The 21,496-nt window shown below is 41.2% G+C and overlaps 2 protein-coding genes across 10 annotated transcripts in view; one reads left to right on the plus strand and one right to left on the minus strand.

The window, feature by feature from the left end:
- The window catches only part of LOC108874015 (CDK5 regulatory subunit-associated protein 2), a 32,850-nt gene extending 26,912 nt beyond the window's left edge, over window positions 1–5,938 (plus strand). For 5 of the 9 annotated variants that reach the window (XM_018662355.2, XM_018662362.2, XM_018662357.2 and 2 more), the window contains 11 exons: window positions 109–225; window positions 399–588; window positions 1,166–1,287; window positions 2,033–2,248; window positions 3,260–3,349; window positions 3,456–3,709; window positions 3,810–3,959; window positions 4,091–4,229; window positions 4,390–4,436; window positions 4,538–4,592; window positions 5,373–5,938. In XM_018662355.2, coding sequence (XP_018517871.1) covers window positions 109–225; window positions 399–588; window positions 1,166–1,287; window positions 2,033–2,248; window positions 3,260–3,349; window positions 3,456–3,709; window positions 3,810–3,959; window positions 4,091–4,229; window positions 4,390–4,436; window positions 4,538–4,592; window positions 5,373–5,518 — 1,526 coding nt within the window. In that variant the 3' untranslated portion in view covers window positions 5,519–5,938. The remainder of the gene's footprint in view (window positions 1–108; window positions 226–398; window positions 589–1,165; window positions 1,288–2,032; window positions 2,249–3,259; window positions 3,350–3,455; window positions 3,710–3,809; window positions 3,960–4,090; window positions 4,230–4,389; window positions 4,437–4,537; window positions 4,593–5,372) is intronic. The other 4 variants (XM_018662358.2, XM_018662356.2, XM_018662359.2 and 1 more) reach the window with 4 other exon arrangements.
- nup188 (nucleoporin 188) lies at window positions 5,939–21,384 on the minus strand. Its single transcript, XM_018662365.2, has 43 exons — window positions 21,268–21,384; window positions 20,412–20,466; window positions 20,184–20,257; window positions 20,011–20,095; window positions 19,822–19,902; window positions 19,537–19,581; window positions 19,349–19,441; window positions 19,090–19,209; window positions 18,739–18,950; window positions 18,291–18,405; window positions 17,773–17,973; window positions 16,908–16,988; window positions 16,727–16,819; window positions 16,492–16,611; window positions 16,275–16,401; window positions 15,968–16,126; window positions 15,161–15,287; window positions 14,953–15,040; window positions 14,769–14,845; window positions 14,541–14,655; window positions 14,254–14,374; window positions 14,085–14,151; window positions 13,448–13,573; window positions 13,088–13,328; window positions 12,767–12,973; window positions 12,478–12,647; window positions 12,288–12,357; window positions 12,127–12,194; window positions 11,827–12,022; window positions 11,469–11,546; window positions 11,283–11,368; window positions 11,030–11,175; window positions 10,745–10,923; window positions 10,407–10,607; window positions 10,207–10,299; window positions 9,931–10,083; window positions 9,182–9,319; window positions 8,990–9,064; window positions 8,645–8,860; window positions 8,405–8,536; window positions 8,255–8,328; window positions 7,973–8,102; window positions 5,939–6,863 (listed from the first exon to the last, which is right to left on the minus strand). The coding sequence occupies exons 1-43, from the start codon at window positions 21,306–21,308 to the stop codon at window positions 6,684–6,686; spliced, it is 5,256 nt and encodes a 1,751-aa protein (XP_018517881.1). The 5' UTR covers window positions 21,309–21,384; the 3' UTR covers window positions 5,939–6,683.
- Between the last annotated feature and the right edge of the window lie 112 nt (window positions 21,385–21,496).

The raw sequence follows: 21,496 nt of genomic DNA on the forward strand, positions 1-21,496 counted from the left end.
CACACTAAAAACATCAGTCTTTATCTCTCCCTGTTGTTATTGGTAGGAAATCTTATTCTGTGCACTTATGTCTGTATTTGCTGACTAACCTGTGTAACCTTGATTCAGCAGCTACCAACATCTTCATCCACGGCAATGAGGAGCAGAGTCAGCTGGCTAATGAGGTGCGATTCCTCTGGGGACAAAACCAAGCCCTGAAGGAACAGCTCAACTTGGGGTCTAGAGGTAAGATAAACATTTTCTTACAGGCTGATATTGGAACACACACACCAGCCCATTCTGGCCAATTCTGTTTTAAGTGCCCTAAAAGTTTGCTCTTACCTTTATCAAATACATACACAAATATTATCACTCACATGGCGTTTAACACGGACTTAAAATACTTTTATTTCCTCCAGACAAGCAGAGGGAGAACGAGAAGCTACGTGAGACTCTGGCCAGGCGGACAGCCAAACTGGAGCAGAGCAAGAAGGAGGCTGAAGCACTGAGGCAGGAAAACAACCGACTTCAGGAGAGGCTGGAGCACAGCAGCCAAGAAAACTCAAAGCTGCAGGATTCACTGCACTACAGCAAAGAGGAGCTGCACAGGTACACACACACACACACTCAGGTAACATCAGTGCATCACTAGCACAACAACAAGCAGCTGTGGACCACATATACCTAAATGTCTCCTCACAGTACACACTATTAGTCATTACTATTCTCCTCCATGCAACCTGAAACTACACAGGGCTGCTAATTACCATTCTAAAGAGTCATTACTATTACCATTATTCCATGCTATTAGTACAACTCAGAAACATGATAGTCACAGTCATTTGAAGGCTCATCCATGAGCACATGCATGCACATACCATTATGATGGTATGTGACCTCTTGCCCTGAGTCCTACTGACACAGTTGAGTGAGGCTGACACCCGAAGCCTGGAGTCTGGTTTACTGTCAGATCACTTCTCCTCTCGCTTTCCTTATCTTGTCACTCTGAGCGTGTGCCGTTGTGTACTATATACATAAGGCTCATCGTTAACTATGGGCAGGAAACAAAAAAAAGTAGATAAACGCTATACACAGTACATGATGTATTTGAGAGTAGATGCTTTTTCTAAATTTATGTTCTTTGTGATAGAGTTTTGGTGTTTTTCTGTTTGTTTTGCGTTTCCAGGTTGCAGTGTGAGGTGAAGCTCCAGAGGCAGCAGCTGTCCGACTCCCAGCATCTCCTCCAGTCACTGCGAGTGGAGCTGCAAGTTTATGAAAAGATCAAGACTGAAGCTCAGAAACCCAACGGTATGGCATCTTTATTTATTTATTTCTTTTAGTTAGTTAGTTTTTTCTTTTTATGTAGCCTAAATTGTAATAGAATGATTGATATTGGACTTGTAAGTCTACACTTGTGTTGGAGAGATGACACTGTGACTAAGCAACAACTACAAATCATCTAAATTCGACAATGTTTCAGTTTCAATTTTTCCAGGATTTGTAGCCAAACTCTATTTCTGTCTTGGATTTGGGTTTAGTTTTTACTGCGTTGCAGCCATGTGTATAATACTGTTATTGAGATGTGTCTGACACAGTAACAGTGGCTTGATGGCTGTTTTAAAAGCCTCTTGTAAAGTAAGAAGCTTTGCAGACTGAAAAAAAAAAAATCAGGAATGGGAGATGTCAAAGTGTCAGATTTAGGAGTAGATTATGGTGTTGCAGAGTGGTGTTCTGGGGTACTGACATGGAGAGGCAGAGGTCTTATTTTCCATTTCAAAGACTGAGTCAACAGTAAAAATAATCTTGGAACAAATCGACATACCCCTACCCCCAGAACAACCCCCCCCCGATACTCCCAGTGTTAATGTCTGTTGTACTTCACTTTCATCTTATCTCTATTTTTATATTCATTATTCTTATGTTACTTAAATATAAAATGTCAAAAAGAATAAAATTATCTGTGCTGTCACTCTAAGACTTGCTAAATGGTGTTTCATTGTTTTGAACACTAACACTAGATAATTGAATTGTTTTCCGTCATTGTACCTCTCAGCAGATTCTGGTGAGACGATGCAGGAGCCAGCTCCCGTCCCTTCCTCCAGCTCTGTGGACCTGAGCGAGCTGCTGTCAGAGATCAGACACCTGAGGCTGCAGCTGGAGAGGAGCATCCAGACCAACACGGCTCTGCGGCAGAGACTGGAGGAGCAGCTGCTCAGAGGACCCAACCGCTCCGAAACCATCAACATCAACTACCTGCTGTCCTCTCCAGGTAAAAACAAGGCACACACACACCTATGTCCTAATTACCTGTGGCACATGTAAACATACAAACACACACATATAGACTAGGGATCGACCGATTATCGGCCGAATATCGGCATCAGTCGTTTTTTTTTTATCCGCCGGCCGATAACAGATCAATTTAAAACGCGGTTATTTTGGCGCTGATGCAGCTGCTCCTCTCTGTCTGTAGTCACTACTCTGTCTCCAGCATTGTCCCGCCCACAGCACCATCTGATTGGTTACACACAGAGCCATGGCAACAGCCAATCAGCAGTGAAAGCTGTGCATGCACAGTGCTCACACACTGAACAACTCTGCTTTTTGCACCACAATCTGGTGCTGCTCAATTGGGACTACTAATTGATTTGAGATTCACATTTCTGTGCAAATTTTATTTAACTTTTTTTATTGACTTTATAAAACATCAGGAAGCTATTTATGTATTTAATTAAAATTTCAGTTAACTTTATAAGAGATGCTGCTGACCCTGGGAGCTCCCTGCACTTTTTGTTTTTGTTTGGACTTAAAACAAAGATAAGTGAAAGATAAAATAACATTTCAGTTATATTGAAATTTTGGTAAACTTTATTTGCTGTAGAAAACTTTAGGGAGATATTTATTTGTTAAAGTTTTAATTTAACTTTATAAGACATGCTGCTGAGCCTGGGAGCTCCCTGCACTTTTTGTTAGAATTTAAAAAACAAAGCTGTCTATTGTCTAAGATAAAAAAAAAACCTTTAACATGTTGCAAATCTGAAAAGCTGTTTAAGAAACATATTTTTAAAGGCATTTAAACAAAGTTAAGCGCCGGAGTTTGTATTATTCAAAATTTTTATGCCATTTTTACTGCAAATGAATATTGGCTCCAAATATCGGTTATGGGCCTCCTTGACTACTAATAATCGGTATCTGTATCGGCCCTGAAAAAACCATATCGGTCGATCCCTAATATAGACACATGAATCTGCCAGTCATGTCAGTGTTTGTTTTGTCTCAGATGAAGGAGGCAGGTCACCTGGTCGTGAAAGCTGCGATCCTCTCCGCCACTCATTCCAGTCTCACAATGAACACACCAGCGCCCTCCATGGTAAGAAAACCTCAGCAGAGTCAGCATGATGTTTGCTTATAGTAGTAAATACAAACCCACACAGATTAGCATTGTTTTCAAGCATATTTCAAAACACCTTTTTCAGATGAGAAACGCCACGTTCATTCAGAGGTGGACTTCAGCAGCAGCTCTGGCGACAGCGTCTCTGGCGCTCCTTCTCGCCTCGTGCCGGGCCACAGGATGTGGGCCAGTCGCAATGGCCGCCATATTCTGGGCCTGATAGAGGACTACAACGCCCTGCGCAAGCAGATCTCAGAAGGTCGGAAGCTGTCACGCAGCATGGACACACAACTGCAGGAGTGTCTGCACACACTCAGGCAGCAGGGCTCTGACAACAAGGTACTGACCAACTATCGTGTTGTAGATGTTTTTAGTTTCAGCTTGTGGTTTACTGAATGATAATACTGTAACAGAGTTCACGTGACTGTGTTCTTCATAGGTGATAGAACAGCAGCATCTGAAGAGTTTGTCCAGCAGCACCAACACCATGCAGCAGGTGTTAGAAGAGGCTGGTCGACTCCTCAAACTTGTGTGGAGAGTCTCTTTGCCAGTTGGTAACACAGCAGGAGACAGTGGCAACAACCAGCAGGTAAACACGCACAAACACACACACACACACTGTATATTGCCTAGTAGATCTATGTATATGTATATGTATATGTAGATTTAGTTTAAAGTATCTACAGACCAAATTCTTATCCTCTCCTTCTCCCTCATCAGGATGAACTGCTGAAAAATGAAATAGCCAGACTAAAGAGCAGGCTGTCTCAGCAGGAGAGGATGCTGAGTGGAGCCGTTAAACGTCTCCGCACCACCAACCAGCTCAAAGAGGGAATGGAGAGGGTCATCATTGATCAGTGTATGATTATCTTGTTTTACTTTAACAGTTTGTACTGTATATTAGAGCTGAAATTATTATTATGAATATGATCTGCTTGTAACATCTAAAATACGAGGATTTCCAGCTTTTCTTTGCATCATTGTAAACTGAATATCTGTGTTTTTTTCCCCATATGCAGTATCTCTAACGCATGGAGTGTTGAAGAAAGCGAGAGGGAACTTAGAGGTGAGTTTACACAAACAGCCAATCCACAGTTAAAATGAACTGTTTTTCTCCAGTGAATCACTCTTCTTTTCTTTCTCATCCTCTGTGTGAAATAATGATAGACAAATTACTGTACCCTCTTTGGCCTGAAAGGCCTGTCTGGAGGACCAGACGAAGGTTAGTGTGGTTTAGGTGCAGGCTTTGACAGTGACCTGATGCATGAGGTTTATGAGACCCTGTTGATTTGGTTTTAGCTGTTGCATGAAGCAAATACCAAAATCTAACAGTCATGTGATAAATCCTACCATTCATACTGTGAACAAATAGACACAGTATGGATTGCATTAGGATTTACCTAACACACTGAATGTTTATCATTGTGTTTGAGTGACTGTGTGGACAAAGCTGCATTTATGATGCATGATAAGGCAATTCTACTGTGCTGAGGCATCTTTGAAGGAATAGTTCAACATTTTAGGAAACTTACCTGTTTTCTTGCCGAGAGTTGTCTGTTGAATATGAAGCTACATCCAGCAGATAGTTAGCTTAGCATTAAGAGTTAGATTTTAATACAGACTTGACATAACATTAACGAGTTTTAAAGGTAATTGCCATTTGACAGAGCCTGGTTGGCTGTTTCCCCTCTATTTTCAGTCTTTATGCTAAGCTAACCACCTTCTGTCTGTAGCTTCATCTTGAACAGACAGATATTGAGAGTGGTATCACCCTCTAATCTAACTCTTGGTAAAGAAGTAAATTTCTCAAATGTAGAACTGTTCCTTCAAAAACAACTTGTCAGATGCATGTGTCTGGAGCCAACGGTCAAAGTATTTTCAGCATCAGCTTGTTTTCCCCTGCATGTCTGACGCTAAAAAAAGTTTCTCTTTATGCCTGCCAGATTTCAGTGTTTGCAGGCTGATGTTACACTATGTTGTCAACTTGTTCTGTCTGTTTCAGGAGGTCCCAGTCAATGGCCAGTAGGGGACACTACAGACCCTCAGCCTGAGCAGGTGACTGCACCTGTTTCCAGGCAGACTGCTGGTAAACACTCTGAATCCTCAGAGGATCACAATAGTGACACCTCTTTGCACTGCAGCTTCTAAATCTCCTGGTTCAACACCCTACACTGCTTTTGATGATGTAGCTACCTAATGTTCACCAGGCCTTATCCTGCTGTAAAACTGTCACCTTACTCCCCAGATATCAAAGCCTTTTTGTACTATACTTGCACAAAACCTGCCTATAATTTGATTTATTTTAGGTACTGAAGTTGTAAAAGTTATTTTTTCCTTTCTTTTAAAAGAAAATGCCTTTGTAAATAGTATTTCCTGCAATTTAAATATTTTTCTTTTATTCTTTTTATATGATGCATATAGGAACATGAATATGTATTTTATTACTGACTTATTATTTTTACCTTTTGTTTTCACCTGTCAGTATATGTATAGGATGGTTCAAGGCTACTGTGTGATCGAAGAATTATGTGCAAATGCAGTAAAGAAAAATGTAATGGTGAAATCCAATTGTGGTACAAAAGTCCCTTTATTAGCATATATTTAAGTAAGTACAAATCTTGGCAGCTGCTTCCAGACGTTTACAAGGATAAACAGAGATAAGAAAATAGAAAGGTTCAGATCAGGATTTAGTGAAAATGAAGAGAATTAGAAAATTTATAACGCAGCTTTACAGAGTACACTATTCTACTACATTTAGTCACTATACATGAGAAAATTATACTTGAAAGGTCTAATTTTTTAAGTAGCACTTGAAACATGTCTTGTCATTATGTGTTGTCAGTGTGACCTATAAAACTAGGCCTTGGAAAGATGGACCACAGTCAGTGACTGATCTTTAGCACCAAGATCTCTACAGACTCACATCTCTTCATAACATGTTTTTTTGGACAATCAGGCAGCTTCTCATTGGCCTTTTAAAGTAAACACTTTGGTTGTGGTCAGTTATAACAGCAGTTTTGGCAAAAATGAAATGTTCAACAGATTCTAAAAAAGTCTAGCTCCAATCGTTCTGAAACAAAATGATAATAATAGAACAAACACACTCACTCCAGGTCAGAATTTGTGCTATTTAAACCACTGCAATTAACTGTACATAAACTGACACCTAACACCAGAAAAGTTTTTTTTCCAACTGCACTACTGGAGGTACAAAAAATGTTGGCTTTGTAAAAGAATAGTGAGTATTTGTATCTGGAAGGAAAAAAAATCCTGCTCATGTTTGAGATCTCTGTCTTCTACTGGTAATCTACATCTATCTTTGCACAAGTCTGACAAACGCCTGAACAAGTTGGATGAACGGCTCCTGACCTTCATGGCTTGCTTTGGAGCCTGGTGTGGGCGGTTTGGACTGGGTGGAGGGGAGGATGCCGCTGGCTGGAGAGGATGGAGAACCTCTGCGGAAGTGGCGGGACAGGCTCGAGAGAAGAGTGCTCTGAGAGTGATGAAAAGAGAAAATCAAAGTTAAATAATATTCTCTAAGTGTATTATAAAGGTTGAGGCTGCTGTCACTCTGTTTTGGTCTTTGTTGACAGTAAGATAAATACAAAGGTTTCAGCAGAATTCATCAGTTAAAATCACACTGGATGCAATTTAAGACCTGTTTCAAGATCATACCTGCCTAAGTTATGATGGATTACTTAGCCAGCAGCATGATAAATTAATATGACATGAATAAACTGCAGATATATAGAATATCTATATTTGCTAAAATTGCCAATTAAAAGACAATGTACAGAGTTACTATAGATAGCAGTAATGACAGCGTTTACTACAGGTTGGATGGTACTGACTGAAACAAGAGTATTGCACAGCCTCTTGCTGCACAATCCAGTGTTGCAACAATCCCCCTTTTAGTTCATAGTTGCATAATGTCTCCGGACAGCCCGCAATCACACACACAAACATTTCAGAGCTCACATTACTGCCTGAATTCAATTCTTTTTAAGACTTGCACAACCTGCAGATGCCCTGACCAAAACCAACAGACTCTTAATACTTCACTATATCTCTACCCCGTCTGTGGCTGTCAGCCCTAACCCCATGTGTTCCTACTAAAGATGTAAACCATTAAAGATGGGCAACAAATATATGGTTACATTTTTTAAAAGGTTCAGTAATTTCCTAAAACATCTGCACAGGGGTAAATAGTGCATTTGTTAGGGGCCTATTTCTGTGGATGTGGTGCACTAGTGAGTATTTAAGGCAGCAGGATGGTGTATATGAGAGCAAATCAAAATAAACTAGTGACCATGTTTATATATAATGAAGGAACATGTCAGCCAGTGCAACGGTGTGGCTCACTGATGTGTTTTTAATAGTGTTTGGACAACAATGGAGCTCTATGGCACAGAGGAATAAGCTATATCAGTTTTTTTGCTGTACAGACAATACTCGTTTACAGGATTGAGACATCTTTGGTTGTGGTCTTTTCAATGGATTTGTTGATAATAAGAAAACATATAAAGTATCACCAGAATTGTTCTTTAAAGACATATAGAGGACTTAAAATGAGGATAGATTAAGAGAGATGTTATGTCTCACCAGTTCAGAGCTGAGCTCCTGTTTGAGCCTCTGTTTGTCTCGAGGGAGAATGGAGGGATCTTTGAGACACCGAACAGCCTGAGAGATGAGGACGTAGAAACAGTTCTCCATGGTGAACATCAGCAATGACCTGAAGAAAAGAGAAAACAAATTTATCTCAAGTTGGTGTCCCAAAGCAAGAAAAAGAAGTTCATTACAATTCTAATTTTCCACCTGGTAACAGTCTCATTCATATAATATTAAATACAGCAGGAGGAAGAGAGGGCTCTCAGGTTTACTCACTTTAGAGCCTGGATCTCCTCTGATGAAGCTAGCGAGACTATGCTCAAGGAAACTGGTTCTTTCTTCTTCTCCATCTGTAAACAACACAAAAGCATTTAGACATCAAGGTGGACTGTAGCTGAAATTATCAAGACTATGTTGAACATTTACCTCGCTCAACATGCTCAGGGCCACGTTGATGGTGGCCAGCAGGGTTCCAAATGAAGGAGGCACATCAGGGTCAAATGCCGGAGTTGTGAAACTGAGCACAAACAGGGTCCTGTACTCTGCCAAGTCCATACACTGAAACACGAGCAGAGACAAAAATTAACATTTTATTCTCCTATTTATATTCGTGTGGAACAGTTTCTTATGATGTAACTAGAAATATGATGCTAATAATGAGGATACCTGGTCCAGGAGTATCTGGCAGCAGTCTGGAGTGAAGTGCTGCAGGGTTGCCAGAGTTTTACTGAGGATCTTCAGAAGACTGCACTGCACAGCCAGCAGGGCCTTCTGCTCGACCTCCTCCCTCTCCCCTCCACCCGCTGCCTCTTTAGACGGGGTCTGTGGGGGCCGCTGTGTCCTGGGGAGTGGAGCAGGGGGCAACGCCTCACCGTTTTTAGCCTGAGAAAATTCCAAGACAAAAATGAATTGCAATTCTTTTTTACGCACAAATATAGAATGGAACAGAAATGTAATGGGTGCCTGCCATTATCAAATCAAATGAGGATAGTAAAATTCCTGCTTTCTGACCTGGAGGTAGTGATGAAGCATCTTCTTGCTGTGGAGCAGATACGTGCAGGTCTGACACAGATAACACAGGTTTACCTGTGTGGAGGAGATGGAAAGAAAAATACTGAATAAATAAATGCTGAAGTTTAAGTGCACTAGTGTGGAGCTTCAGTGTTATATTCACTGATAAGGAGCTTTCCCCTCTGGACTTGCCTGTACATCGCGGAGCAGTTTGGGCAGGTGAAACTGCCACTCCTTACAGAAGCTGGAGAGCTGCAGCAGGAAGCCAACCGTGTGGTCGGCCTCGTCCAGACATGCCAGGCTCTGCACTGTTCGCACCGCGTTCAAGCACTGAGCAGGAGAGAAAACAAAAAACTTGGTGTTAAAGACTAAATAATTTTCTCAACAAGAGACACAGAGTGGAACATGTGCATACAGACATCCATCTACCACAACTGCAAAGCACTTATGTTGAACAACACCCACATCACTAGCATAAAACAGGTCTGAATGCAGGTGTATTTTTCTCCCTCGTGAGCACTGTGATGTTTCCTTAAAAAATTGTATAGTGAAACACACTGCAATGGCTCAGTTCATAAGGAATTCATTTCCTCAGCTTATAATGACAAATTCCCTTAAAAACCATGATCCATGTAAGTACTTAAGGGAAAAAAACAGACTACACCAATGACTAAAATAGAGACAGCCTTGCAGTGCTGTCAGACCAGATTTCACTCCACATTTATTTCTATATGGAACGCAAGACACATTTGCTTCTGGTTGTAAATAGACCCAGAGTTTAATCAGATTTAATTTGAAACATGACATTGCAAAAGTTCTCAAATGTCCAGTCAGTTTGAGAGAGGGTGTGGGACTGACAGCTGCAGTGCAAGGACAGTGACAGATGTTAACAGTAAAGCAGGTTCAGTGGTTGGGGCACATTTATGGCTTTACAGTCATACCTGTAGTATCCTTTCTTGATGAACTCCAACAAAGTCCAGGGCCTCATTGATGAAGTTGTAGCGCAGAGTCTTGAGCAGACTCTCCATTAAAGACATGCAGAGACGGTACACACCCGGCCAGCAGGCGGAGTCCTGGGACTTACGGGAGAAACTCTGCTCAGGGACAAGGATATGTTTTGTTATTATGTGATGTTAAAGCACAAAGTGCTATATCTGCATCGTTAAACAATCTAACATGCAAGGAGAAATGTGAAGTGATGGTTTTAATTCTTTTACCTGTGATGCCCCATTCGAAGACACCTCATATACACTCAGAAGAGGGAGGCAGATAGTTTGGATGACTCCTGCTCCAGCAACAGCTGCTGCCCCCTAGAGAAAAAAATTAAGTCACCCTCAGCATTTGATACCTTAATTTAATGTGAGGAACTGATTTAAAAACAAGGGTTCAGAGGAGAAGAGTGTGTGTTTGCGTTTACCTGTGGAGAGCGAGCCAGTGTGAGCAGCAGGTGAAGTGCGGCCTCGGTGAAGTAGAGGTTGTGTTTGGAGCGCAGGCTGAGCTCTACAGCGCTGAGCACTGAGGGGAGGACTGGAACCTTCCTCATCACTGACACCCAGTGCTCACCGTCCTCATCGGTGCGACACAGCTCCTTTGCCAAGTGCAGCGCCAGCACACACACCTGGTAAAAACAGTGAGTGGGGGGAAAATGGTCTAAAATTAACTTCATGATGGATTTACACTGTGACTTTATGCACTCCTGTGAAAATCATCAAAAAAACAAAAAACTCCTCTGGCCATCATTCCTGCCTCGCTCACCCCATCTCTCTGGTCCTTCTGTGGGCCGCGGGGAGAATCTGTCTCCATGCTGTCCTCGTCCTCTGTTGTGTCTCCCACCTGGCTCATGTGGCGAGTATTGTCAATAAGCGCCAGGGCCTCGTCTTTCACCGTCTCACACACGGACAGCAACAGCTGGGGCAGCTGGGAAATATCTCCACCTGACAAAGACAAAGACATTAGTCAGGAAAAATATGGAACTACAGACGACTGCAACATTTAATTCAAATGCAGAAAACAGAAGACACTTGCAAACGCCTCTCTCACCGTTGAGTCCCTGAATCTGCAGCACAGAAATGAGTGCAGAGAAGATTTTGGCCTTGGTCCTCTCCATCATCTGCTGGTCAGCTTGCAGGACACTCTCCAGGATCAGGGAGAGGGGAGACAGGATGTCAGGAGCTGTTGCTACCACACTGGAGACAGGAAGAGACCAGTAACAGAATTTATTAGAGATGAAGGAGTTGGAACATGTCAAATGTGAACTGTCGACCTTCTCTCTGTCAAACACATGAATACACACCCTCTCCATTGTTTGAGGAGGATGAGTAGCAGCGTGGCCATCATGGACCCCAGACGAAGACAAGGCACAGACATGGGTGTCGTCAGCTAAAAGACATAAAACAGTTACAAGGTAAGAAAGTGATATAAAGACGAGAAATGAGAGGACATCAAGTACAAAAAAATATTTTATGCCATGAAAACTTACAGTGGCTTTAGCTCCATCCAGGACGTCCATGAAAAGCTTCAGCTTGGTCGAGTCATCTGTTAGCTGCATCACATCAGACTGAAAATATAAAATAGACATTGCAGCATTCTACATGATCCATCTTCAGATCAGCTCACACAAGTCAATTTCTCAGGCCACTTAAAGGACTATTTTGACTTTTTGGAAATCTGCTTATTTGTTTTCTTACTGAGAGTTTTATTGATACCAGTCTCGTGTCTGTCGGAAAAAAGAATGTGAATAAGCATATGCCAGAATGCCAAGCTATTCCTTTAAGGCAGGCTTTTAGTACATCAGCACCTCAAACACTATAAACATGACTGGGTTTATGGTGACATACATGGCTAGTGGAAAGAATTAGCAGCATCCGCCAGGCAGAGATCAACATCTGGGTCTCTGGGAAATAACAGATGCCTTCCTCCTCCATCTCTGCCACGTGGCACACCAGAGACTTGACATACTGGGACCAGTATTCATATCGTCGTGCATTGGCAAACTTCTGCAGCCCGTCCTTCAGAGACTGCTCTAAGGAGCCACTGCAACAACACAAACACAATTAACATCATCTGTATGAGATTTGAGATGTTGTCTGCAAGTGGAAATGAAAAATACAGGGAAATACTGGGGATTCTGAAATTACCTGACAACATAGTAGATCTCCAGGCCAATGATTTTCATGACAAAAGCACATGTCTCCAGAACACAAGGCTGGGGACAAAAATTACAATTTGAGTTGACACACACAACTCATGACCCAATTACTCAGGTAATCAGTATAGCATGATAAAAACAACAAAATACCTCTGTGGTGTCTGAGGGTGGAGTGAGGGTTCCAAAGAGAGGTGTTGTCAAATTCTCCCAAAACCGCTCTCTGTGTTAAAAAAACAAAAAACAGTATATATTTCATATCTATTTTTAGTCTTTCAAAAGATCCAGTTGCACATTGTTTTCCAGGTTAAAGTCAGTGTTTTGTCTGAGAAAATGTGCTCACTTGGTACGTAAGACAGAGATGGCACTGTCTCTACGATCCTGCCAGAGAGCGAGAAGGAAGGCCAGGGCGGCACGGTGGAGCAGTGGGGGACACCAGTATTTCCCCTGCTGTTTGGAGTCGATCAGGTCCAACACCACATGAAGACAGCTCCACTCACCAAGAAGAAACTCCTACAGGTTAAAAAAAAAACATATAGATGTTTTGAATCCAGATGCAACACTACTAAAAGTAAAAACAAATATACTTTGAAAAATTACTGAATGACTACAGGTATCCCTGCAGTTCACACCTTTGACCCCTCGTTGCCATCTTTGACTTCCAGGTTAAGAAAAAGCTCAATGAGGCCAGGCTGGGTTTCCACAGCAACAGTGAGAAATTCAAGGATCATGACCTTGATCCTCATGTCTTCGGTTTTGCTCTGCAGCCGAGTGAGGAATGCATCCCGGATGGCTGCTGCGTCACTGCCAAGGCAGGCATAGACTGACATGGGAGCCACCTACAGACAAAATATAAGCTCAACATCAGTATTTTCTGTTGTACAAGGCGAAAGTACAACATACAGTCAAAAATAAATACAGTACACACTGTACACATAGAATGGAAGTCTTACTGTAGCGAGTCTTTTGAGCAGCTGGATTGCGAGGCGAGGCAGTGCAGGGTCATGTTTGTGGTAAATATACTTGGCCAGGACAACTATGAGGTTGTTGCCATGACCACTGTGCTGTGTCAGGGCCTGCTCCAGAGGGGACACGACGTCAGATGGTGGCTTCAGACGGATGACATTGTTTGTGACAGAGAAGGCCAGTTTGACAGTCTGGATCAGGATCTGACCGGGACCCTCGGAGCCACAGCTGGTCGGTGTCAGGGTGAGGAAATGAAAAACATCACAACAAGATTATCACACATTACAACACAATTAGTTTTTAATTATGAGGAAAGCTAGGAGACGTGAATGCATCAGATTGTTTACCTGCTGGGCTGTGCAGCCAGGACCACATCTATGGTGTCCACGCCAACTCCCATGATATTGACGACTGCCTGTCCAGCCTCAGTGTTTGCCAGGCTGTAGATGCACAGAGACTGCAGGGTGGGCATGCTGCAAGAAAACGGAAATGAGTATATCAACAACTTTTCAAGATTACAAATTAACAACCTTGTGTCTGTCAAATAATTAGTAAGTGGATTAGGTAATAACAGTCATTTTCATAATGATGAATTCTGCAATCAAAAAAAAAAAAAAAAATAGAGGACAAAGTTGACACAGCTGAGAAGCCTTAGAAGGAATGTCAAATATTATTTATCAGCCACATTTTGTAATATTTAACATTCAAACTAAATGAAATGACTCTTCTGTTTGTATGTAAGTGGTATTAAGTATGTATGTTTTTTCATAGAGGCTTTAATCTCACAGTTTTGGAATAGCATGTGCCATAAAGGTTTAGGTGGATTCGGGTCTCAGATACAAAGCATCGTGAAGCTGTGCAAACAGCAGAATTATTAACTTCTTAATTAACATTTGCAGTAATGGTTATGTTCAACACTATTATTCCTGTTTGTGGGACTTGTGTTTTCTTGAGACTGAATTTACAGTAAAATGTCATCCTTACCTGCCCTGGTCTTCCCCCTCTGGGCTCAGATTGAGAATAGCATGTATCAGCTCCAAAATGAGACAACCTGCAGCAACAAAGAGCAGGCATTGTTTATTCAGTTTTTACTTACATTTTTCCAGTTGGGTAGAAAGAAAACTTGCCCCTCCTGTCAGAGCAGTGCTCTTACCTATCCTCTCCCTGACTCCGTAGGTGTTGTAGCGCCATTTATGGTACGTGGGCAGCATCTCCTTTAGCACCAGCAGCACACAGGGGATCAGGCCTTTGTTCTGAGTGCTGCCAAGCTGACCCTGTAATAATCAACAGACAGAGATGGAGGAGACATGATGCACATTATAGCAACAGGACAGCATATGGATACATACTATTTATACCCCTTTATCTGATAAAATGGCACTGTTCAGCTGCTATTACAGAATGTTGGGTAGATAACATTTCTGTGTATTTAGTTATTACCTTGACCAGGGTTGTAATGAGACGAAGGAAGGCGATGGTCACAGCGTACTCCCCCCTTGGCTGTTCAATCTGAACCAACAGGTTGCCATAGTTACCTGCTTTCATCCCCTCGGCACTAGGAAAATTTTTCAGTACTTTTCAATACTTTTTAAAAATATATATAAAAGTCGGATATTTCCCCAGAAAATTCAACATTAGACAGCACACAGATAGAGCTTGTTACTTTACCTTATGCACTGAGCCATGCTGGTCAAAGGGTTGGAAGCAAAGGGCAGGAAACCAGTGTGGTGTAGACTGGACCACACCTGAAGAAGCAAGCAAGAGGAAAGATGAGGTGTGTGAAGAATAATCAAGAACAGTGACTTTCAATTGTAAATGTGACTTTCTGTTTAGACATATCCAGTGTACCCACCTTCCCAGGCATCCTTGCAGCCAGAACAGAGAGGCAGTTCACACAGGAGGCAATCACGTCCACTGGAGGGTTGATGACTGACGTTAATCTAAGGAACAGTAAACACACAAATCACAAAAAAAGCATTCTTAATTTCTAATCAAGGGTCAAATATGAAGAACAAAATAACAGATACACATTATTAAATGTCTGTGTAAAGTTGATTTACCTCTGAAGCAACATGTAGATGCGTGAAGTGAGAGGCAGTAAACAGTCTGATACAGTCCAGTCTGTGCTTATGATCTTATGAACCAGATCCAGGATGGGCTTCACACGTGCACAGTGAGCTATAACATCTGACACAAGTAAAGGCAGAGAAAAAATAACAAGCTCATTATGATGAAACAATCAGCGCAATAATCATTTAACTAAGCTCCATTATTTATGTGAGACATTTGAAGGTGATGGTGAAAATCTTTGAATCTCATAAAAGATCAAAATCAATAATAAATTGATCTTATCATTAAGTGTTGTCTGTGTATCCAAAGCCTGATATAGATCACTCCTCTGTGCCATAGAGCTCTACTGTTCTCAAAAAGCTATTAAAAACACATCTGTGAGCCACACTATTGCTCCTTCATTACAATAAACATGAGCACTGTAGGTTATTTTGAGCACAGAACATTCACAGTCCTGCTGCCATAAATACTCATTAGCACATCAAATATGTGGCTAAAATTGCCAACAAATATAGGCAACCCCTGTTTGTGTACCATTTTCAAAAAACTATAATATCTAGCTATTTTAGGAAATTAATTAGCATTTTAATGACAGTATAGATTCATGACCCGTTTTTAAAAATGTACATCTCCAGTAGGAACAAAGGGACTAGGTCATGACGTATTTAGAGATGGACTAATCCATGGTCAGCTTCGCTCTTTCTTGGGATGTGTTGACAGTTTCAGTAATATTGAATACAGACTTTTTTAAAAGGACAATGCTGCTAACAATCTGCTTGTATGAATGATCAGTGTACCTGCAGTTGAAACAACGTGGAGCAGCATCTCCACCTCACAGGTGAAGAGAGTCCAGGAGCTGTAGGAGTAGTCCCAGCGCACCACATAGCCCTGGTCACCTCCAATCATCACCTGGCCTAGCACTCCCTGAGGCATCCACAGGTTAGTCTGCCCTGTGCCTAATGGTTGAAATGAAATATAATAGAGGTATGTCAGACATGACAAATGTGGATGATAAAATAAACCGTAAATCTTCTATAACTACACATAATACACAAAATTTTGAATCTGTACTCAAACCTCAGAGTAATAACCAAAAAAACTAACCGAGAGGGTAGAGGAGTTTTGGTGTTTGTCTCCTCCACAGCGTCTCATCATCCTTGGAGATGATATCATTGGGTTTATGTTTGTAAACTTGTGTGTAGAAGGACATCTTATCCAAAAAGTTGTACACCTGTCACACAGAAGTGGAAGTACAGTGTGAAATCATTTACGTAAGGCAAAGTTGAGCATGTGTGTATATATGTGCATTTGTGAAATCTACCTTTTTAACCGTCGACTTGTTTGAGAGAAGTGCAGTTAGAAGTTGTAACAGTGGTCCAATCTTATGAGGGAACATCCCGACTGCACTGTCCAGGATCATTCCCAATCCCATGTTCGGTTTCTGGATTAAAAATGTGACAAACAAGACATATTATCAACAGCTGTTTTATTATGCCATTTGTTTTTTTTTATTCAATTTTGTTTCTTAAGAATCTCCTCTGTGTTTTTATCCTCACCATTTCCCAGAAGACTTCAGCAAGACTGGGAGCAGAGAGGACCTCGCAAGCAGCATCGATCAGGTGGGAGCACTGCGTCGCCACACCGTCAGTCTGTCACATTCAGTACGATGAAGGCGAGTTACCAACACAAGTTACAAACATGAGTGACAAGAAATAGACATGTAAAATCTGACTGTACCTGTAGGCTTTCTTCTTCAAAAGAGGTGATCACAAATGAGAGGAGTCCATAAATACACATCTTTGCTGTGCTTGCCGTGCACTGGAGAGAAAGAGTCAAAGAATGACAGATAAAACATCATGTATAAAAACACCACAAATATACGAGAATAGATGTTGGTATCTGACAGAATGTGTATCTTTAATTTGTGAAAATTAGGAAAAAAGCTGATTGTTTAAAAAGTGATGGTTTGGATGTGATTTTTTTCCCCAGAGGTCAAACACAGCCAATTTTGGCAGATTCAATGTTCCCACTAAGAACTGCTTAAGACTTCCCATAATGTTAGCATGGCTGTTGACTTTTAGAAGTAAAGTATATCTTTTCAGTGTCTTCAGTGTCTGGTTGCTCTACAAATATAAACCGAACATTGGGGGGGAAAGTCTGATTTGACTCAGATCTTGACTATAAAACATATCCACTAAACAAAATGTTTCCCATCTGCCACATGGTTTTCATTCTAGCCAGCTCATTAGAGACTGATTTAGGTCTGAGGCCTCACGTGATTACACTTAACTACCTGCTAGAGAAAACCAGAAGTCCTCTGAGCCCAGAGGATAAGATTTGAGAGCTAGTGCAGTTAAAACCTTGCGAATGGACATGTTACTTCCTTAAGATGTCGGCAGAAAGTTGGAGTAGGACCAGAGAAGTTGTATTGCCCAGAAGTGAACAGACACTAATGTCATTTAAGCAGTTTAAGTTAAAGAAGGCAGCAGAGGAGACAGGGTTCTCCAAAAATTTGTTAACAAGATAATATTATCTAGCCCACTATTCTTTAAGTGGTGTTTTGCATTCCACCTGACCTAAGTGTGTATCTATGTTGTCTTACGTTATTCCCTGAGACTCCAAGGCCTTTCAGCATGGTTGAAAGGTACTTGAACACCCCGAGCTGCAGGGCGGTGTTGCCAATCCTCCTGATCACGGGGTTAGACTCGTCTGGTCTCAGTGTGTGTCTCAGGAGGACCCAAGCCAGCAGCACCGGCCCGTGATGAGGGATGTCACCGAATGTCAGCAGCAGCTGATCCATCTCCTGGAAGAGACAGATAAGATATGCAGGTTCAGATGTCTGTGGTATGGTTTATTCTAGGTGACTAAAACTGCTTTCTCAGTCTGTCGACAATTTAGTGCAATTTGGATGAACACTACACTGAAGAATTAATGGTAGAAAAACATTAAATGATCTGGTAGATCCACACTTTCTCTTTAAATACAGGATTAGTGTTTTTTTTCCCCAGAACAGCTGGGATCATTGTTTTAATCACCTCTTCAGCTCTGTGCAGCTTTTAGCCTAACTTAGCTCATTTGTTTCAGTTGCATTACTGTATATTTATGTCTGCTGCATCAAACCTTGATGACATCAGGAGCATTGGAGAACTGATGCTGCTCTGTACAGTCTTCCAGGGCACACTTGTGCAGGAAGTCTATGTCCATTCCCTCAACCAGGATGAGAGAGCTCAAATATCTGCAAAAAAAAAAAAAAAAGAGAAATGGTAAAGACCACAAAGAATTACAAAGTAAGCAAGGTACTAGGGTCCAACAATTTGTCACCTGATATTATGGCAGATAAGGTATAAATGTCAGCCAGTAACTAACAAGAAAATTGCAGTAGAGAATATGGAGAGATATGTCCAAGATATTTTATTTAGCCAACTTAATGCACCCTCTGTTTGCTCAATTTGCAGTGTATTTTTAGTTTACTCAAAGTCTCAAACCATGAACAGACATCCTATTTAAACACCCTGGACAACTGCTCACTTCAAACACAAGAATAAACACAAACCCTCCATGCTCTTACCCGATACGGTCAACCAACGCATCCATGCTTTTGTCTACTAAGTGTCTGTTGGTCTGCCGCAAACCAAAGCCCTGCTCCTTGAATATCTTTGTGAAGCTCAGCAGGTCGGATGGGCTCATCTCAAAGTAAGCATAATACAGGAAGATGATCTCCAGCAGCAGAGACTGTTCTCTCAGACACTGCAGAAACCATCGTGACACCTGCCTCTCCGTCTAGAAGAAAGAAAAATATATATATATTTTATAAGCTCAGACAAATCAATACCACTGTCAGTTATGACTTCATGTCAATACTGCATGAAGTGCAGTATATCAACTAAATATGAACCAAACATATGAAGTAAATTATCACCATCAGGTTGCCGTGAGTTTCCCATGTTGGTGCTTCTGCTTTAAAAAGGCTCTCAAACTGTGACTGGTAGCTGCTCACAAGGTCCTTTTCCAGTTTATTGACACAGTTACAGTACTCCGTCTGGACAAATAAATAAACACACCCAGAGTTATGTTATAGAACCAACAACAAATAACAACAAGTTATTTCCAGTGCGAATGCACATTTAAAGCTATGTCCTTCAATTATCTGCTGCGGCCCAAATCCATCTGCTTCTCACCCTGTAGGGATGTCGCTCATCCTGAAAGTATGTCAGCAAGAGGAGGACACATCTGAGCAGGCACATCCGCTCCTCATAGTAATAGTCCGCTATCTATAGAAACACACACACAGGTAGTTATACTTACTATCATACTGAACTAAATGGAACAATACAGCAAGTAAATAGTTGCAGATCTTTGTACTGACCTTCAATAGCAGTGCCTGGCTTTGTCGCTCATCCTTGAGAACAACCTGTGTAGAAGACTCAGTTATACATCTGAATATCTTTTATAATAACATCTTTTTACAGTCTTTTGAGTTTTTTTGTTCATCTTTAGAAATGGTAGAATTACACTGGAGAAGCAAATACAGTACTAAATCTTACATACAATACACAGATTTATACACAAAATTTGAAAACTGGTGGAAATATTTATCAACATTATAATTCTTACATTAAAACTCCTATTAAAATGGTACTTTTTGAGGTACCTTTAATGAATCACGGGTTCCTCTGTAATCCTCCTGTAGGTAGCACTGTAAAAGCTGCACGCTCTGCTGCTCATCAAGACCCTATCACATTTTTCAATTATTATGATTGTTAAATCATCATGAAATGAACCAACAAATGCAAACAGTGAAACATATGTAGGGTATAAAACTGGCACTTTTAACCCTTACCAACAGTTTGCTGATCCTCAGACCAAAATCCTTCAATGGTTGTGCAACATCTTTGTTCTCCTTCACTTTCCCAGCAGAAGATGAGCTAGAACAAGTAATGTTAACAATTACCCTTACAGTTGTGATGAACAATAGTGTATTTGATGTAAGGATCAAAATAACTGCAAATATACCTGGGTGGTTTGTAGTAACCGAGTCCTTGATGCAGTCTGTCCCAGTGTCTGTCAAGCTCTGCCTCTATCTGAGCCTGTAGCCAGATAGAGGGGGGCACTTGCATTATTGGTGCTGTGTAAACGCTTTATTTCACTAATTACACATTATTTTTTATTTTTATCTTTATTAATCTCTAATTCAACCTCCATGCTGTGTGGTACATGACAACAAGTTGCAAGAGGACATACCGGCTCTCTCAATGCAGATCTTCCCAGCAGAATGGTCCATAATTCTCGACAGCTCCTAAGAGAAGAATGGGTATGTTTCAGCAAAAGCAGATGAAGGGTGGGCAATATGACCATGTACGCTGTGACTCAGTAGGACTACAATTAATGGTGATTTTCATGACATTTTCATGACGAGTCATGGTGTCAATGAAATTGTTAAAAAAAAAAAAAAAAAAAGTCCATCTCAACTTCACAGATCCAGACACAAGTCTTCAAATTGTTAAGTTTTGTACGGCCAAAAGACCAAATCTTTTGTTTGTCGACTACCTCATCGTTTTTCTGATTTATGTGAAGTGGCTACTGCATCTGCTCCATCTATCCTTTTATCTACCACTCTGTCTTTCCATTTCCCTGACTGCATATCTATTTATTTAACTACTTAAACGTTCTGTTTAAGTAGTTAAATATCTAGCATTATCTAGCGTTAGCTTCTCCTTTGTCACAACTAACCACTGACGGCTATTGCAGTTTATTGTAAGGTATTTAAAATACAAATCTGAACGCTGGCTCTCTGTCTTACTGAATAACCAGAGTAAGTTTAGAAACGGACTCTACAGTGGTGACATGCTGTTGTTGACATGCGGCTGACACACCGCGCTACTGAAAAGCCATTCAAATGTTTAACTGCTAGCACTTGCTAAGCTAAGTTAGCGCGGTGCTATCAGTTCAAAAGACACAATGGCGAACATAAATGTGACTGCTGGTGGGACTTAATAAACACGCGTTGCGTAGAAATGTTTACTCAGTGGCAAAAACTTCAAGTTTGAACAGTTTGAACAAAACAGACGTTAGTTAAAACTAGTTGCCATCTGCCTACCTGACACTCATCTCTGATTCCGCCATCTTTCTTCCTGCCATCTGATTGGTTGTTGTTGTCTGTCGTCATTACCGTCCTAGGCGCCTTCTTCTTCGTTGGGCAGTTGCCATTCTTATTCTTACCATATACCGCCACCCTCTGGAGTTAAATGGTCTTAAATTCTTCCCAAAAATTATTAAAAATCAGCGTCTGGCGTTTCCTCTACCCATATAATCCAATAAAATTAAAA

The sequence above is a fragment of the Lates calcarifer genome, linkage group LG9 (assembly GCF_001640805.2).
Source record: "Lates calcarifer isolate ASB-BC8 linkage group LG9, TLL_Latcal_v3, whole genome shotgun sequence".
NCBI classification, from domain to species: domain Eukaryota; kingdom Metazoa; phylum Chordata; class Actinopteri; family Centropomidae; genus Lates; species Lates calcarifer.

Excerpts from the sequence above, each read along its gene's own strand:
- nup188 (XM_018662365.2), bottom strand. The coding sequence starts at position 21,308 with ATGGCAGGAAGAAAGATGGCGGAATCAGAGATGAGTGTCAG. Across the intron at positions 16,612-16,726 it reads CTGAAGTCTTCTGGGAAATG|AAACCGAACATGGGATTGGG; the intron begins GTGAGGATAAAA and ends TTTTTAATCCAG. Across the intron at positions 9,320-9,930 it reads ATCAAGAAAGGATACTACAG|TGCTTGAACGCGGTGCGAAC; the intron begins GTATGACTGTAA and ends TCTCCTGCTCAG.